Source organism: Podarcis bocagei (genome assembly GCF_964188305.1).
Source record: "Podarcis bocagei genome assembly, chromosome: 10".
Lineage (NCBI taxonomy): Eukaryota > Metazoa > Chordata > Lepidosauria > Squamata > Lacertidae > Podarcis > Podarcis bocagei.
Genome location: NC_138135.1, coordinates 33,820,674 through 33,840,708, shown reverse-complemented (window position 1 = coordinate 33,840,708; position 20,035 = coordinate 33,820,674). Strand labels below are relative to the sequence as shown.

Sequence of the window (20,035 nt, the reverse complement as noted above, 5' to 3'; positions counted from 1 at the left end):
TTTTAGGATTTGTAAACTTCTTTTTTTATTGTACTTATGACAACCCAAGTTGCCCTTTGGTTGTATATTTGCCTCATTGTTTCAATACTGCTAAATAACCATCTTTATTCAAAGTAATAGAAACAATATATTTTTAATGAGTATAACTTTATACATTCTCAGGATTACGGAGTAGCCCCTTCTGGAGCACTCCAACAGATAGAAATAATATAGCAGTAAAATCTTTTTTGACAGCAAGTACATAGTTTGTCTTCACAAAAAAAAGTCAGGGCTATGGATGCTGGGATGTAGTTGGATTATTGTCACCTAAGTAGGGTTGCCATGTGTCCTCTTTTTCCAGGACACACCCTCTTTTTCAGGGGTAAAATTCAAGACGAATTGCATTTATTTGCTTTGAATGGACATCATAGCATCCTCTTTTTTGCTCCTCAAAATACGGCAACCCCACCTAACAGGCAACAGCTAAAGACAATGGCCTTGCTTGTACAGCATTCTAACCCAAACAGCCATGGGCATGAGTCTTCCCAGAAAAGAAAAACCTTTGTCAGAACTCATGATTAGTCTGGAGAGAACTAAACTACAAACATGGATTTGGACAACATGCAAAACCAAGCTGTGGTTTATCTCAGCATAGCAGTAGAACGACTGGGCAAGAGCAAAGCAACCACAGTATCACGTCCCATAGCCCTCATGCTTGCACCATACCATGGTTTGGCTTAGCATGACAAATGAACCAAGAGAAGCCCTAATGGATCAAGCCACCACCATTTGGTAGAAAACCGATACATGTTTGCCATATGGAATGGCCCTATGTCTTTATGTGGCTCCACATGGTTATTGAGACTAGACACACACAATGATGGTGGTATATCAAATGGCCTTAAACCAAATGGCCGCAATTCAAATTGCTCTACAGAAACGGGGCTCCTGCTGCTGACTGCTGCAGAAGAGCTCTGTGAAGAAGAGCTTTTTTTGGCTCTCTAGCTAGTACTAGGGTTGCCCAAGCCCAATCTAAATTAAACACAAAACAGCAACAGCAAATCACAAGTCTAGTCCAAGACAACACAACTGCAGTGTTCTCAGATGATGAATTGCTGAACAAAGTAAGCATGCATATACACCTTTGCAACAGTCTGAAAGGGCAACCAAACTAGAGAACAATAATGCAAAAATTTCTTACTTGGGAATTCTATAATCTTACAATAAAGGGGAATCAGGGTATGTAAATACATACCCAGAACAAAACAAAAACAGGAGTTGCACTGCATTTCCCCCCACTGGGCATGCCTTTTCCTGAGTTTGAAATGCAAATGACAGGTGTACTGATCTGTGAACTGAACACCAATTCAGTCTTTTGCCTGGCCTCTCCCTGTGTTTCAGGTGAGCAGTCTGAAGTTAAAAAATTAAATAAAATTCAAGCACTGTATGTACACTTATACAGTTAAACATACCTTCATCCACTTTTTAAAAATTAAAAGCAAACAATAAATTATAAAATAGCTGAAGAGCTGTTCGAAGGAGGATACAATCCGAGTTGTACATGATACACTTTCCATATGAAACACACAAGTTTGACTGGTCTCTGAACTCAAGATGGTGACACAGAAAGCTCAAATTGTGCACATCTGTATGCATTCTTAGAAGATAGAACTGTACCCAATTGATGTAAAGTTTCATACTTCCGCTGTGGCAGTCAAACAGCTATGAAGTTGGGATGGCACTGAGGGTACTTGAGGTGAAACCAAAACTTTCTCTGAAGAATTGCCTAAGAAATAGCCACTGAAAGAAAGATGCATGTTAACTTAGATCTGTGAAATGAGACACAGTTCATAGGAAGTTAAGTGAGCTCTTTTAGACAACCTAAGGCTCTTGCTACCATTAAGAGTAAAAATTAAAAGAGCATAAGCTCTTTTAATATTGAGTGCTGAATATTTGGTGCTAGGATTGCGCATGAAAGGTATTGATAAGATGGTGCATTCTCATTAAAACAGAGACAGTCACAAACCATGTAAATTTACCAGGACATTGGCCCTACATAGTTGGCAGGAAAGAGACCCGATTTTCCATGTAAAGAGCCTTTCCACCAGAAGGCATCAGAGTTGTCCAGGACTTCAATGACATCTCCAGCGTAGAAACCTAGCTCATCTTGCTCCACTGCCTCAAAGTCATACAAGGCACGGACCCATTGTGTTCGCTAATAACAGAGGAAGACAAAAGAAAGTGTCAGCTGTAGAATAACATGCCCCACCAAGCCACTGATGGCCTTTCTAACTAGCTATATTTGCACAATAAGTATGGGAGTGGTTGAGTCTCATTTGTTGAACAGAGTGCACATCTTCTTTCAAGGTTGCACATCTGTTGCATAGACATACCCAGCAAATGAAATATTTTGTTTTGGGGAAAATAAGACACTTGTCCTAGATAGCCATCAGTTCCCCGATACCTTTGTATTTCTTATGGTTTCCCCCTTTTTTCTTGGTTGACCATGGACTCAGACTGTCTTTTTACAAAAAAAATATAAAAAAAAATGTAAGGAACTTTGTACAGTGTAAACTATTTAAAATGTCACAGCTATATCTAAAAATAAAGTGATGTTACTACTCCTTTCCCACCAAGGATCTAACAAGAGAACCAAGTTCCTGAACTTGCATAAAAGTTTAGCATAACTTTTATTTTGAAGTGGCATATGCAGAATAATACATGTAGTGTTGCTCTTTGAATAGAAATGTGCCTCACATTCCCCTAGATCTAGACTCTGCCTCTCAAGAAAGACAGGTACCTGCCATACCTGTGGTTGCTGTGCTGGATCGGTGTGTCTCCGGAACACAGATGGCCCACTCCCTTCTCCATGGTGTCTTTGGCTCTGAGACGTATCTTTAATGTCCAGACTCCTGCCACGTCGGTCCTAGAATGTGAAGAGAATAAGATAATGATGAATCTGTTCTATTGGGGATCTGATACTTTCATAGTTACCTGCTGAACAGGAAACACTTTGGCTATGTACACACTGGTGGCTTAAAACACAGCGAGATTGTTTCCTGCTGCTGTTTTGCAAGTCATATTAGCACTTTTTTGCACACACCAGAGAGAGGGAAAGGAAGTCCTCAGCCAATGTGCATTACCTGTTTGGTTTCCCTGCATCTGCAACTGCCTGCCCCCACCATGTACTCCTTTTGTGAAGCTGTCATCTGCACATGTGCTATGGCTGTCTCAAATGTACACACCTCAGCTTAATTTCAAAGTGAATGTGTCTTGTGTTTTCAGATTGGATGGAAGCAGGAGAATTTCTCAAGAGACTGTAGTGTACGTATGAATTGTGGCCAATGTCATGCGCACTGTCATGCGTAATGTCATGCATACTCAGCTTCAAGGACCAGCAGTGGGAGGGCACTGGAGTAACCAGTGATGTGTACAAGGCATTTATTACAATTTCTGTCACATAATGGAATATATATGTAGTGACTGGCATTGAGTTTTTGTGCCTGGTTATTTTATTTTATTTTTAAACTGGACAACTGGAAATCCTGTTCCTATTTTTCTTTGAGGCTGCAAACACTTCCACCTCTGTGCAAAATGCTTGTCTACACTGCAGTTCACTGCAATTTGCTTTTGCCTTAGGCAGAAAAATGTCATGGGCCAGCACTGAGCAGTGTCTTACATCAGCTTTATCAAATGCCACTTATTAGATGCCTGTACTATTGCACTGTGTGGGAGGCAAACAGAGGTGTGGCACAATCCATTACTGTGTCAAATGTATTGGCCAATTTGGAGTAAAGCTTTTGTCAGGAAGGTTTGTTGTTTACACCTATCCACCGAAACAGCTTTTACCAACCCAGCACCTTCCACATGTTTTTGACTATAACTCCCATCAGCCCTAGCCAGCACAACTATGCTGGGCTGTGGCTGATGGGAGTTGTAGCCCAAAACAACTGGGGGCTCCAGGCTGATGAAAGCTGTACTGAAGGCAGGCATGCATGCAGGCAGGCAAGCTCTATTGTCCATAAAATAACTACTGCCCTTTAGAACTGCTAAGATTATTGTTTGTAGCACTGGAAGTATTTTCCAATTTCCTCTTACTAAATGTAACATTTCAAACTGCCCCTGAAGGTGTCTTACCTGCCTTTCAGCCAGCACAAAAGGTCAGTGCGACTCAGTGCAGATATGTATGTCAATTGTTCCCCACTAGAGATGTTAAGAGTGAGTCAAAATCAGTTTGACTTTAAACCAGGTGTGTGTGTAGTTCACGTTTCTGCTTGATGTCAGACATATGACTCATATATAGTTAGCATGGTTGTTTTTGATGAGATATAGCCTCCATCCTTTAATAGAGGCCACTCTTGCCTTGTGTACACATAGCGTAGTTTAGGGCATGTTTACTCTGTTATAAGGACACCCTTTCCTTGGAACATTCTAAGTTGCAGTATTTCCAGCTTTCTCCAGTACGTGACTTTCCTCCCCTCCCCGCAGATCAGATAGGATTCTCAGATATTTCTTTTACATGCATCCTTCTAATTGCTGCCACATGGACAACCTGGAGAAGAGCCGGGGGGAAACACACTATTTAATATATTTTATATGTTCTGAGCTGCACAGTTATGCCTAAAAGATTGGCAAGGAATTTATTTTGAGGCTAGGTGTATCAATTCCCACCGCACCTCAGCACGACCGAGTGTAATCTCAAGATCATGCAGGAAGACATGCAATAAAATAAGAAGAATCCTGTTGGATCAGACCAAAGGTCTAGCTTAGTCTAGCATCTTGTTTTCAGGCTATGTAAACACTATAGCTTTAAAGCACTTAAGAAGCGCATTTCCCCTCCAGAAAAGAATAATGGGAGCTGTCATTTGTTAAAGGGTGCTGGGAGTTGTAGTTCTGTGATGGGTAATGTGAGGGTTTGATTAGCTGCTTGTGCGTGAAAACGTGCTCCCTCAGAGTTTGTGCGCCCCCACAAACCTCCGTGTGTGACGGAGCTCCTCAGACATGTCTGCTCTAGTCACTAGTAGAGTCCGACAGTGGCTGCCTGCGGAAGCGTTTCCAGCAAAGAAGTTCCTTAACGGAAACGCGTCTCCTGGACTCACGGCGTGACAGTTTCCTGCGAGGTATGGGTCTCCCTATGGGAGACTCCGATACCTCCCCACTGTTCTCGCTGGAAGCCTCCCTGAGCCCTCCCTCCTGCTCGCATTCCCTCAGAGACCAACTCCTCCCCCTGCTGGTCCCTGCTTCAGCAGTTGAGTCTCTTTCATCCTGCCTGAGTCCCTCCACCACCTGATGCTCTGATGGCAGTTCCCTGACATCCACTTCCCCTCCAGGGCCCCCCTCACCCCCTCCCAATTCCTCCCCCCTGGGAGGTGAAGGGCTAAAACCCCGAAACGAATCTTCCTCATCTTCTGACGTCTCGAACAATTCTCTCCACCGATCGTCGTCCTGGCCAGCTGAATCCTCCTCCTCTTCAGAATCTGGAAACCCCTCCAACTCCTCTTCCTCGTCGGTGGTGGCAAAGTATTCCCTTCGGAACCTCGCTACAGGCTGAGGTTTACGTGGGAACCTCTGATGAAAAGTCTCTATTAAAACCTCGTCATTGACATCCTCTGCCCTAACCCAGGTGTTTTCCGACTCCGGTTCCCCTTCCCACATTACCAAATACTCTACTTGATCTCCCTTCCACCTGGAATCGAGGATCTCCGCTACATGGTAGCTGTGTTCCTTCTCCTCCATTGCTGGTCCCCTAGTGACCCTCCCCTCACTGTCTCCTCTATACGGTGACAGCAACGACCTGTGAAAAACTGGGTGCAGCTTCATGTGGTTCGGTAACCGGAGCCTGAAAGCCACTGGATTGACCTGCTGTATGACTTCAAACGGACCCAGCCTTTTGGGTCTTAATTTCTTACAACCTCCTTTGAATGGCAACCCTTGGGTTGACAGCCACACCTGGTCCCCCACCCTGATGCTTTCACCTTCCCTTCTGTTTTTGTCTGCTTGCCTCTTATATTCCTCCTTAGCCCTGTTTAAGTTGAGTTGGAGCTGGCGATGGATCGCTTCCATTTCTTCCACGAACTGTTCTGCAGCTGGAACGCTCCAGTTCTCCCCCTCCCCCCCTGGGAAGGCTCTGGGATGGCACCCGTGATTAGCCAAAAAGGGGCTCATCCCCGTGGACACGTTCTCTGCATTGTTGTAGGCAAATTCTGCCAACGCCAGCTTCTCCACCCAATCATTCTCTCTGTCATTAACATAACACCTCAAATATTGTTGGAGAACCCCATTTGCTCTTTCCGCCTGCCCGTTGGTTTCAGGATGACGGGCCGTCGAGAAATTAACCTCTACATGCAGTAAGCTCATGAGCTTCCTCCAGAACCTGGAAGTAAATTGTTTCCCTCGGTCTGAAACCACCCTCAAGGGGGCGCCATGCAACCTAAACACATTCTCTACAAACAATTTGGCGGTTTCTTCTGCTGTAACCGCATGTGAGCAGGCTATGAAGTGGGCCATTTTAGTTAACAGGTCTACTACAACCATGATGGCTGTTTTCCCTCTAGACCTTGGCAGATCAGTCATGAAATCTATTGCCACTGCTTCCCACGGTCTCTCAGGTGTGGGCAGTGGTTCTAATAAACCAGCCGGCGCCTGCCTCTCCCCCTTGGCTCTTTGGCATTGTTCACACCCTCTCACATACTCCCGCACATCTTCCCTGACCTTGGGCCACCAAAATTCCCTGGTAACCAGCCACATGGTTTTGTGTTGCCCAAAGTGCCCTGCTGTGGGGCTATCGTGCAGCTGCTTGAGTACTTTCTCCCTCAATTCCCCTTCAGGTATATATAACGCTCCCTTATAATACAATGCCCCATTTCTCTCCTCAAAACCACCGGGTTTGTCTTCCTCCCCTCTGAGATCCCTGAGTTTCCCCTGGGCGTATGCATCCTGCACCGTACCCTCTACCAATTCCCTTTGCCCCACCAAAGTCGCCCCACACACCCAGCGGTCCTCTGGAATGATATGGGTTTCTTCGGGTGCTCCCTCCCCCTCCAAATATTCAGGTTTGCGTGAGAGAGCGTCCGCCCTAACATTCTCTGGGCCTGGCACATAACAAATCTCAAAGTTAAATTTGGAGAACTCTTGGGCCCATCTCAACTGCCTTTGGTTGAGCACTCGCGCCGTTCTCCAGTACTCTAGATTTTTATGGTCCGTGCACACTTGCACTTTATGTTGTGCACCAACTAGCAGATGCCTCCATCTCCGGAACGCCTCATGAATAGCAAGCAGTTCTCGGTCGTACACCGTGTAGTTCCTCTCGGATTTGTTCAGCTTCCGCGAGAAGAAGGCACACGGACGCCACTCCGACTCCTCCTTCCCCGGCTGCAGAAGAAGCACCGCCCCTATGGCTCTGTCAGATGCGTCTGTTTCAACCCTTAGCTTCTTTCGTAAATCCACATGCAGAAGTTGTTCTTCAGAGGCGAAGGCCCTTTTCAGTTCCTCAAACGCTCGCTCCGCCTCCGCCGTCCATACAAACTTCTTCTTACTGCTGAGACAGTCAGTGATGGGCGCCGTCAGATGGGCGAAGTTGCGGATGAACTTACGATAAAAGTTTCCAAACCCTAGGAACCTCTGCACATCCTTCTTGGTTTTGGGTGTTTTCCATTCCAGCACTGCCTGTACCTTGCCGGGATCCATGGCCAATCCCTTGTCTGACAGGCGGTACCCCAGGAATTCCACCTCCTTGGTATGGAACCGACACTTCTCCAGTTTGACCCACAGCCTGTTGGCTTGCAGTCTGCTCAACACTTCTCTGACGTCTCTCACATGTTGCTCCTCATTCTCAGAATACACCAACACATCATCTAGAAAGGCAACGCAATTCTTGTAGAGCAAAGGGCCCAGCACGTGGTTCATAAAAGATTGAAAACACGCGGAGCCTGCTTGTAATCCAAATGGCATAACGAGGTATTCAAACGCCCCCAAAGGGGTAAACATGGTGGTTTTCCATTCATCCCCTTTCCTTATGCGTATCAGGTTGTACGCCCCCCTTAGATCCAGCTTTGTGAAAATCTTTCCCTTCCTCACCATGGTCAAAATATCATCAATTCTGGGCATAGGGAACGCCACCGGTTCAGTCACTGCATTCAGCCGCCTAAAATCACATACAAGTCTCGGCTTGTCCGCATTTTTTTTGTCCACAAAGAACACTGGGCTCCCCCCTGCTGCTTTGGACTCTCTGATGAAGCCTCTCTTCAGGTTCTTGTCAATGAACCCTCGCAACTCCTGCATTTCCCTGTCTGACATGGCATACAACTTGCCCACGGGAAGCTGTGCTCCAGGGAGTAAATTGATCTGACAATCAAAGGGTCTATGAGGTGGTAGTTGGTCAGCTTCCTTCTCACTGAACACGTCGCTGAGATCTGCATACTGTGGTGGTACCTTCACCTTCCCCATTACTTCAGTCCCTGCTAGGGTGGCTTGGGCCCCTACTGAACCCTTCTCCCCTTTGCAGTGTTCTAGGCAATGTGCTGAACCAAAGGACACCACTCTTTGATGCCAGCCAACCAGCGGATCATGTAGAGCTAGCCAGCTCATTCCCAAAATAATGGGAGCGCCTCCCAGGGTGGCCACATTAAACGCTATCAGTTCTGTGTGCCTTGCCACCCTCATTATCATTGGGACAGTCTGCAAGCGGACTCCTCCTCCCAACAACTCCCTGCCATCAATCGTGGTCACCTGCAGGGGGTTGCTTAAAGGGATGGTCTGTATCTGGTGTTCAGCAGCAAACTCCTTGCTCATAAAATTGCAGGAGCTGCCTGAGTCCAATAGCGCCTTTATTTTTAGGGGGTGCCCATTCTGCAGCTCTAGCGACACTTCAATCACTAGAGCAGGTCGAGGAGCTTCTGGCACGGGCACTTTCACTGCTCTTTGGCCTGGCTGCAGTGCCCCAATTGTGGCAACCAGGCGTTGGCTTTTACCTGCTCCGCTCCCCCTTCTTCTCCCCCCTCAACAGCTCCCACCATCCCTTGCCATTCCTTCCTCTGGGGGCAGACTCTGGCAAAGTGGCCTGGCTGTTGGCAGAGATAGCATTTCCGGGGGCCCTTTCCCTCCTTCTTAGCTCCCTCGCTGGTTTTTGAAAATGCGCGCGCGCGCGCTGTTCCGATTTCCATCGGCTCTGCCGGCGGGAAAGCTGGCTCAGGAATGTCTGGAATGCGGAACTCCTTCCAACGTTCCCCTCTCCCTTCCCGCCTCTCCAAGGCTCTTGCCTCCTGCCGCGCTCCTATGGTCAGCGCAGATTTGGTCAGCTGATCCATAGACTCCGCCCTGGGGCTCCGTGCCAGCTCGTCTTTCACCCCCGAAGAAAGACCTTCTTCAAATAGCATTTGAACGGGTGCCGCCGATAAATCCCAACTCAGTCTGTGAATCAGCATGGTAAACTCAGTCCAATATTCACGGACAGATCGACTCCCCTGCTTACAAGCCATTAGCTGTCTGCGCACCACCCCTTCCTCAATATCGCTGGAAAACATGATATCCATTGCACGAAAGAACTTCATTGTGTCCTTTAGTATGTCATTGTGCGTTGCCATTAGGGGTCGAACCCAGTCTCTAGCCCCTTTCTCAAGATGCCCAATTACAAAAGCAACTCGCGATTCCTCATCAGGGAACTCATCGAACTGCACATTAAGGGCATATTGCATCTCTGTCCTAAAAGCATGGTAGTCCTTGGGGTCCCCCCCAAATTTCTGCACCAATCCTGGTACCTTTCTGGGGAATTGAGTGGCTCTCCCCTTCTTGTCTGCATCCTGAGCCCTTCTCTCCTCCAGCCTCGCCGTCTGCAGGGCCAGTTGAACCTCCAACGCTCGGTATCTATCTTCCAAGCTTGGACCAGCTCCAGCCCCTGCTCCTCCGGTTCCGGTTGGTTCGCTCATGATGCCTTCTCTTGCACAGGCAGCGTACAAAGACTGTCGGACTGCTGTGAGGGTTTGATTAGCTGCTTGTGCGTGAAAACGTGCTCCCTCAGAGTTTGTGCGCCCCCACAAACCTCCGTGTGTGACGGAGCTCCTCAGACATGTCTGCTCTAGTCACTAGTAGAGTCCGACAGTGGCTGCCTGCGGAAGCGTTTCCAGCAAAGAAGTTCCTTAACGGAAACGCGTCTCCTGGACTCACGGCGTGACAGTTTCCTGCGAGGTATGGGTCTCCCTATGGGAGACTCCGATACCTCCCCACTGTTCTCGCTGGAAGCCTCCCTGAGCCCTCCCTCCTGCTCGCATTCCCTCAGAGACCAACTCCTCCCCCTGCTGGTCCCTGCTTCAGCAGTTGAGTCTCTTTCATCCTGCCTGAGTCCCTCCACCACCTGATGCTCTGATGGCAGTTCCCTGACAGGTAAACTGCAGTTCTCAGGTTGGTTTGTGAAGTGGGGATATGTTTTGAATGTTTGAAAGTTACGGTGCATATGCAGCCTTGGAGTGCCTAGCCAGATGTCTATGGGAAGTCTGCAAGCAGGACAGAGCAACTCAGGTCCATCTCTTTCTGTTACCTGCTTATGCTGCCAAGATGCTGATTGATCCACATGTTTGTTATGCCCTGATGCTCCTGCTTCTTTGCCATTCAGGTGAAGCACTTCCTGTGTCTTTTTGGCCAGGTTCCATACAGCGGCTTCCTGGAAAGAAAGAGGGTTACGTTTTGTTTGTCCTTCTATGTATTCTTTCCCAGAGTGCTTCCAGACAAGGGCTTCATATCACAAAGGGATAACTCAGAACCATTCCCATCCCCTTTGCGCATGATTGGCACCTTAGCTTCTACACATTCCATTTTCTTAAGGCATGGATATTCATCGCTAACCTGACAGTTACTATTGACACCACTGGGCACCACTCAAAGGAATGTATTCATTCTGCTGCTGTTGTTTTTGTCCCTCGCCTTATTTATAGTCATGTCTAGAGCATGAGACAGTGTCCAAAAACATTCATAGCTGCAGCTTATCTGAGACCTTGTGCTGAGAAATCTGACATGTTCAGACCCTTTACTGCCCCCTTGATACTAGAAACAATAGGTAATACTGCTTTACTAAAGCTAAGGAGGTGGAGACCTGATCAGCAACTTGGATGGAGAACCCCAATAATCTACACACATACAATGAACATATATGTATATGTATGTTTATGTGTGTGTATATATAAAACTTAATATTTTACATGGCAGGCAGTTTATGTAATAAACATGTGTGAAGGAGACTCATTTCTCTAAAGACATGGCACAAATTCACCACAAAGCCATGGTCAATTGTTAGATTTAATTTTTTAATAATAGTTTTTGCACTCAACTTTTTTTTTTTTTGCAAGTTGTGGCATATTTAACTCTTTGGAAAACTCCGGCATTTTTCATAGGGTTTAATCACACAGAGAGAGCTTCAGGAATGTCTAATCTTAATCATTAGTGATTTGACTGTGTTTTAAAATTAAGCTTTTTAGGCTTAATTTGTCTTTGCAACTGGATCTGCCAATATTTCTACAGCTCCTGCAATCCTAACAAGCATATACAACAGTGGAGTCAGAAAGAAAGACCCCTATCCTTTAATTTATGTATATGTTGGTTGTGCCAGCTGTCAGCTTTGCTTCCTGGTGTTTTCACACTTGAGGTTTAAATCACCTTTGAGCCTCTCTTGCTCTGCTTATGCTAGCCAGGGATCCTTGCCAATGCAGAAGAGATAGTGGATAAAGATGCTTTTGTAATGCAAATTGGCAGTTCAGATTCACATAGGCTTTTTATTTGCAATACAAAATGAAGGAAGCAAAAATGGTTTAAGGCAAATGCAGAGGAGGGGTTGCCAGGTATACTAAAAGGAGGCACAGAGATCCTCTGTTCTAATGTGGATAGTAAGCTTCCTGTGTTGTCCATATGACATTCTCTCCCAAATCACTGTCTTCCTACAATTTTCCCTCCCTCAATCAATATTTTTTCATACCCTTTCCATTTTAGAGTATTCTTGGTATGAAAAAATCTCTCAGCCCCAACACTGTCTCTTACTGGCTATATGTAGAGCTGGGTAAGCAAGGGCCATATTCCTTTCTGGCCAGCCTTCTGAGGGCCACATGCCAGTGCTGGGAAGAGCAATGAATGTTAGTTTTACCTTTAAAAACAAACAAACAAACAAAACAACAACAACAACAATTTATTTATACACTGCTCATCTGGCTGGACTTGCCCAGGCACTCTGGGCTGCTCCCAACACGATAAAACATCAAACATTAAAAATTTATCTAAACAGGATTGCCTTCAGATGTCTTTTAAACCTCAGATAGTTGTTTATTTCCTTGAAATCTGATGGGAGGGCGTTCCACAGGGCGGGCGCCACTACCGAGAAGGCCCTCTGCCTCGTTTCCTGTAACCTCACTTCTTGCAGTGAGGGAACCGCTAGAAGACCCTCAGAGCAGGACCTCAGTGTCCGGGCCAAATCATGGGGGTGGAGACACTCCCTCAGGTATACTGGACTGAGGCCGTTTAGGGCTTTAAAGGTCAGCACCAACATTTTGAATTGTGCTCAGAAATGTACTGGGAGCCAATGTAGGTCTTTCAGAAATGGTGTTATATGGTCTTGGTGGACATTCCCAGTCACCAGTCTAGCTGCCGCATTCTGGATTAATTGTAGTTTCTGAGTCACCTTCAAAGGTAGCCCCACGTAGAGTGTGTTACAGTAGTCCAAGCAGGAGTTAACCACAGCATGCACCACTCTGGCGAGACAGTCTGCGGGCAGGTAGGGTCACAGCCAGCGTACCAGGTGGAGCTGGTAGACAGCTGTCCTGGACAAAGAATCGACCTGTGCCTCCATGGACAGCTGTGAGTCCAAAATGACTCCCAGGCTGTGCACCTAGTCATTCAGGGGGCACAGTTACCCCATTCAGGACCAGGGAGTCCTCCACACCTGCCCGCCCCCTGTCCTGCAAAAACAGTACTTCTGTCTTGTCAGGATTCAACCTCACTCTGTTCGCTGCCATCCATCCTCCAACTGCCTCCATACACTCACACAGGACATTCACCACCTTCACTGGTTCTGATTTAAAAGAGAGGTAGAGCTAGGATTGTACACCAGGATTGTTTCCGCTCACACACCCCTTGCTGTCCTCCATCCTGGCAAATAAGAAGCATTCTCAAAGTTCAAGGATGTATTCTAGCCAAGCAAAGACACTTGAGGAGACTGCAAAGCAGGGCAGGTGCAGGGTGTGGTCTGGGATGAGTCCCGACATTCAAACTCAGGACGCAAGGGAGAAACGTGCTAAGAGGCACGCTTGGCAAATCCACACTGTGATCAACTCCCACCCGGAAACCAATGTTCCCACTGTGGAAGGATATGTGGATCCAGAGATGGCCTCCACAGTCACTTACGGACTCATTGTTAAAACCGTGTTTATGGAAGACAATCTTACTCAGTGACGAGTGATCGCCAAAGAAGATCCTTGACTTAGACAGTCAGATGCTTTCATGCTTCTTTTCTAATTGAATAATCCCTGATGCAAATAGTTGATGCCATTTACCCGTCCTTTCACACAAACACACTTCTTTACTTTCCAAGACAGTGTTTTAAAAATGGATATAACTGGCTGGAAAGAGGTCGGCAACATGATCCTCTCTGCCAGGTATGTCATTGCTTCTCTTTGAAGCGGATAAGGAAGTGCTCCTCCTTGCACAATGTGGGTTACAAAACTTCCTTGCTATTGTGGGCACAATCTATTTTCTGCTTTGCCTCAGCATTCACATCCTGGTAATTTAATATCAGAGTCCACATCCTGGTTAAGCAGGGCTCTCTGGTTACTGTAGTTACCGTACCTCCTCCTTCTCAGTACTGCACTGTGAGTAATGGTTTACAACCTGCGACCTGTCGTTTCTTTGTTCTTCTGGCACAGACTGAAACAAGCTGCCAGCAACGTGGGATCTACCTACATCCCAGGGTTACCTTTTGTGCTCTGGTCACACCCACACCATACATTTTAAGCACCCTTAGCAAACTAGTTTCTAGGATTCTCCTTGATTATTAAGGTGGCATAAGTGTGATTCAATGTGTGGTGTGGATGTGACATTTCTCTCCTCCTTTCAGTGCTCCATTCGTTCTGGGTTTGTTTTTTTATCACTATGCTTAAACCATGCCTCTTGTCTCCGACCTCAAGGCCTCCTTTGCATTCTGTGTAGATTGCTGTTAGGAGTAAAATAAATCAAAACAGAAGACGACAGTGAAATGAGATTTTCAGCTTCAACAAAAAGTGTATCCTTTCAATGAACCAGCATGAATGCTCTTCCCATAGTTCCACCATAGTCCCCACCTTCTATTCCATCGAAAACCTTTATTTTTAGGCAAGCCGTCCCAGAGGGGCAATTCCCAGTCATGCTCATTGTCAAATGTCATGAATTTTACTACATTGCTTGGTCTGGAAAGGTCGCTTCCTGGTTCACTTATAAATGTCTCCATAAAAATCAATTGATTTTTATAACATTAAAGCTAACAAAAAAAAGCAAAGGGAAAAAAAGGTGGGATTGGGCACAATTTTGTCTCATGGAAAAAGTCCTAATTACGGTACATGCTTCTGCTTCATATGTACGTACTCATTCACCCTGGCTTGGTAAAAACAGAGCTCCTTGAGATTTACCTGCTGTTCTTTCTGGGTCTCATCCCGCAGGAAGATCTGTGCGTGTCTGGAGATGGAAGAAGTCTTGTAGAATTCCACAAGTTTATTTAGCGACAGGAACTTTTCGCTCCACAAAAAGTAGTTGCCCTTTGGGTCCCTCATCACTTTAAAGTGTTGTACGTTCTCTTCATGTCTGGGTACCAAAGGGAGAAAACAAAACATTGGACAACAGTCTGGGATTCCCACTCATTTAATTTTTGAATGGTTTTGTTTTGCTTTGTATCCTACGTTAATGACATTCAGAAAGGAAACATTTTGGATGAAAAGCAGTTTTTGGAGCAGTTGTGAAAATGCTTCCAGCGCTGGCAGAAACCAGCATGGGATAGAGCACTAAAGCTATGCTTAAAATCCTTAGCATTTAGAGTCCTGTGAAAGGCCTTTATGAAGAGCAACGGTGCTGTATTAATGAAAATGGTCAGTCAGGCCCTCTTACTAAATATTTAATCACACAAATCATCAAGGCAATTTTGAATTAACATCCCTCACCAGAGGAGACATGACGGAGCAGTAACTTCCTAGGCATCTGTTGTTCTAATATAGCTAAACCAATGTAATACAAATCAGTCTAAACCAATGGCCAATATGAAGCCCACTAACACAAGCATCAGTGCTCCCATGAATAGCATGTATGATACCTGGCCCAACAGAGAAGGATGAAGGATAAACCACAGCCTTTTTGTGTAAGGGTACTCGCTAAACAGGGATGGGGAACTTCAGGCGCAGTGGATAATGCAGCCTTGCACCCTATTTGTTTGGCCCTCAGGACTCTCCCCCCAGGCCACGCTCCTCTCTACAGGCCTCTACTTCATACCCTCCTTGAGTGCTTTTGCCTGCCTGGAATGTCTCCTTGAACTCTGATAATGCCTCTTGCTTGTTTGGGATGGAGGATAGAGATAGAGTGTGTGCATGTACAAACTAGCTGACTGTACAAAGCTAAACTTTCCATTTGCTGCTTCAACCACTCATGCTTCTGGTGCTCCTCCTCATTGGCATGTGACGCTCAGAAGGTTGTCCAGAAGCGAATGCGGCCTTGAAGTGGGAGGAGCTTCCCCACCCCTGTTATAAAAGGTCAGGGCAGAAGGAAACTATCTTCATGGTTTCTGCATTGCCAAATACAGGAAGGAAAGTCCCTGCTCTTACCTTGGTTAGGTCATATTTGAGAATAAGGTAGGTCACTTGGAGGAACCATAGCTCAGTGGCAGAGCACATGCAGGTTAGGCCAAACCCAGATTGAAAGTGCCCGGGGCAGGACCACCCACCGGCTACCCATACTTTGCTGTTAGTGGGACGCCACTCTGGGCTCCTCCCTGTTTTAAGCTTCTCTCAATGCCTGTTGCTAAAGCAGCTGAAGGAGTAGCCTAAGAATGAGTGGAGCAACTGAACTGCTCCCTATCATTTGAATTGCTGCCAGTTTTGTCTTGTGCTTGTTTACCTGCAGTCAGCAGGCAAAGTCAGGTTCCCACCCACATCGCTTTCTTTCTCTTGTAAGTTGCTGCCTGACAGTGTCTGAGCCAGTATGGTTAAGAGTGCTGGACTAGGATCCGGGAGACCAGGGTTTACCGTATTTTTCGCTCTATAACACGCACCCGACCATAACACGCACATAGTTTTTAGAGGAGGAAAACAAGAAAAAAAATATTCTAAACGAAACAGTGGATGTATGATTTTTGTGGTTCATGCTGTGGCCACAGACATGTGATTTGACGGTGAGTTTGGGGTAGCCCAATGCAAAAATCCTGAGGATCCATGTGGATCCATGCTTTGTAACCACGTTTTTGCACCACTGCGGCCCCAGGCAACAGTGGGTGTGTGATTTTTTTGGTGCAAGCTGTAGCCATGGACATGCTATGTGATCTGATGGTGAATTTGGGGTGACCCAGTGCAAAAATCCTGAGGATCCATGTGGATCTGTGCTTTGTAACCACGTTTTAAGTGGCTTGCTTTAAAGGAGCCAACCAGACAGGAGCCGCTTACACTCGTGTAAGCGGCTCCTCTCCTCTCCCGCTTTGCTCCTTTAAAGCAATCAGGCTCTCTGTCCCTCTCCCCCCCCCCACTCAGCGGCTCTTCTCCCGCTTTGCTGTTTCAAAGTGAGCCACGGAGGAGAGAAGGAAGGGAAACCATGGATCCTCTGCTCACGACTGCAGCAGATCCCCCCACCATCCGTAGGCATTCACTCCATAACATGCACAGACATTTCCCCTTACTTTCTAGGAGGGGAAAAGTGTGTGTTATGGTGCAAAAAATACGGTAAATCTCCTCTAAGCCATGAAGCTTTGTGGGTGACCTTGGGTCAGTCACCATCTCTCAACCTAATCATAGAAATATCATAGAAGGGATTCTGAGGACCATCTAGTCCAACCAGCTGCAATGCAAGAATATGCAGCTGTCCCATCCAGGGATCAAACCTGCAACCTTGGCGTTATCAGCACCACGCTCTAACCAACTGAGCTATCCAGGCTCTACTTCGTACAGGCTGCTGTGAAGATCATATGGAGGAGCATGATGCCTTAAGCTCCTTGAACAAATGAATAAATGTAGTAAAACAATAACTAAAATAATTTGTCCAAAGGCAATGGCTGTGGGAGTCTTCTTTTTCAGAGTGATCATTTGATACTATGAACAGTATTTCTCAAAAATCTTCAGATGGCTTGGGGCTAGTGTCACATGCCTCAGCTTCACACACTGGCAGTGGGAGCCCACTGGAGCCAAAATAAATGGTAATGTGTACATACCCCAACAATGTCTGGAGGGACTCAAGGTTCCCACCTCTGATTTAATGGGGTGGTTCTGCTCCATGTCCCAGCTTGTTATATATTTGTATGTTGTACAGGCTGAAATAACATTACGTTTATTTCAGCCTGTATGTCGTTAGCTTGATTGATTGGCTGTTATTTCAAAGAGGGCTTCGTGCTGCTACTGTAGAGATGGTTGCTATTTACCTGTTATTGTTTTATGTTTCATTTCGTTTTGGTTTTATTGTTGGAAGTCATGTTGTGTGCTTTGGCAAAGAGGCAACTCATAAACATTTGAAAAGATGGGATAATGGTCTACCTGGGAAAGAGGAAGCATCACACAGCCACTTTTGAGAGATGCTGTGCTCTGTTTTCAATTACAAAAGGATGGCTGTGGTGGAGTGGGGAAGGAGGGAGGGAGGCTGAGAGAAAAAAACATTTCAGCATGCAAGCCAGGACTATAAGGTCCATACTGGGCAAGAAGGCTGCTGATCTTTTTTGATTTATCATTTATTTATATATTGCTTTGCAGGCAAATCTCACAAAGCAGTTTATGTAGAACAGGTAAAACAGTAAGCATCACTCAAAGCTATATAAACAGCCAAGGCAAGGTGTCTTGGGGAGCTGTGGTGAGCTTTTTTTTTGAAAAACAAACCAACACAAAATCTCTCTTTCTCCCAGGGCAAGATGGTTCCTTGGACAGCTTTGTGGTAATCCTGGGGGGGGGGGGGGAGGCCACCTCAGGTAAACTACTGAGAGCTAGATGGTGGAGAGCTCTCCAGGCTGTTGTAGCTTCTCTCCCTCTCAGGGCAAGATGGCCTTGCAGTGGTGGTTTGTTTGTTTTTTGCTTTATTGTGTATTCTGCGCTCTCATTTTGTAATTTTATTTTGCGAACTGCCCTGTGATCTTCAGGTGAAGGGTAGTATACAAGTTTACTAAACAATAGTAAAAATAAGGAAAGTTTACCCCTCACTGAGCTGCAATTACTACCATCCTAAGCAAACTACAGATGACTTGCAGCCAGCATGAGAGCCTCCTTCTCCATCCAACTAAGTTCTCTCAGAAATATAGGATACTTCCCCATCAAGTCGTAATATTGCAAATGGTTCATTTCCGCAAACATTAGCAGCGGGAGTTTTAATTTGCTGGATTTCCCCTGCAAAGCGTAAATCTGTATTAAAGGGGGTGGGGAATACAAGCCGCTGTTTTGATGCCGATGCCATTGTGTGAACATAAAAGTAAGAACAGCTACAAAAATAGGAGGGGAAATAAGGTGTGGGTCTGGTATAGGTTGAGCTCTGCTTGAGCACTAGAGCTACAGTGGGCAGCTGCACGTCGGGGTTCAGTCCTTCTCAGGTCTGGAAACAGGGCTACCTTGGAGGAAGAGGAGGAGAAGAAGCAGGACCCCCAACAGAAGACCATACTGCCAGTGACCCCGATACACCTTCGGACCTAGACATTTCAGTCACAGGACTGGAGGTCTCCAGACCAGTCGCCTGACTCCCTGGTTGGCTTTCTGAATATGTAATACATACTAAAGTATAGGATTGCATCGTTTATATATTTTATTGGCTGGTGTTTTTATATTGTAAGCTATTCTGTCAGGCCTTGTTGGAAGCAGATAGCAGGATAACAGATTTGTAATTAAACAGATCTTCTTCATACAGAGAAACCGAAAGCATGCCTGTTTAAAAATGTCAGCCGGAGGGAGAACTCCTCAGTCCCAAACACCAGTCTTTCCTTAAAGGTAGGTAAGAAGGCTACAAAGCACAAGTACCTGACGGAGATGGAGAAGTCGCCTGGACGGTTCTGAGTACCTCGGACGATGAAGGAGCCCACTTTGTTGCCCCTGAGCATATTCTCTGCCTTGTGGCGGGATACGTCTTCATGGAACCAGCTGAAAAGTACAACAGATTGCATTCATGGAGATGAATGTAGGTGGTGAAAAAGAGAGAGAGAAAGAAAGAAGTGATAAAGGGAAAAAAATGGAGAGAAAATTTACAGTGAGCCAGGTAAAGAAAAGAGGGTACAATGGTAGAAAATGCCACATGACTCATTCTGAAATAGAACAACCCAGCTATTTGCTAAAGGAAAAACGGAGTAAAAATAAGTAAATGCACCCCTCTTTTCCCAAACTCCAGCATGTGCTGCTTTCACAAAGATCAAGAAAGCCTCTTTCAAGTGGTGATGACACCAGGCCAGGACATGGGGGCAGACGTCCAGGGCCCCACTCACCAGAATGAGCAGGTGGGCCCCTGCATGTTGTGGGGCTGGCATATGCTATACACATGACCATCCAAAGAGGGGGAAGGGGGGGCATTAATTCAAGGGTTTCAACATTCACAGTGTTTCAAAGCTCAGAAAATGGAAGTATGCCATTCCTATTGTTAAATGTCATGACTATATGTAGTATGTCCCTCTGTATCAGAACCTGAACTCACAGTTCAGAAGGCTCATAGAACTGAGCTTTTATCACCTAATGTACAACCCAAGGCACAGGTACTTGCAAGAGAAAAATGGATGAATTTTGTCTAAAAATGAAATAAAATATAGGCCTGCATTTTGTTTTTTGAGTTCTCACCCTGCAGCTGCCAGCTGATGAAACTGCTCTATACAAAAAGGTCCTTTTGGTTCCATCCAGCAGGGGCCAGT

General features: G+C 45.9%; 1 protein-coding gene across 3 annotated transcripts in view; it reads right to left on the bottom strand.

Moving 5' to 3' along the window:
- GRAP2 (GRB2 related adaptor protein 2) overlaps window positions 1–20,035 on the bottom strand; it is a 56,224-nt gene continuing 36,189 nt past the window's right edge. For all 3 annotated transcript variants that reach the window (XM_081210880.1, XM_081210879.1, XM_081210881.1), the window contains exons 4-8: window positions 19,161–19,280; window positions 14,613–14,784; window positions 10,511–10,633; window positions 2,789–2,905; window positions 1–2,194 (exon numbers count right to left, since the gene is read on the bottom strand). In XM_081210880.1, coding sequence (XP_081067006.1) covers window positions 2,015–2,194; window positions 2,789–2,905; window positions 10,511–10,633; window positions 14,613–14,784; window positions 19,161–19,280 — 712 coding nt within the window. In that variant the 3' untranslated portion in view covers window positions 1–2,014. The remainder of the gene's footprint in view (window positions 2,195–2,788; window positions 2,906–10,510; window positions 10,634–14,612; window positions 14,785–19,160; window positions 19,281–20,035) is intronic.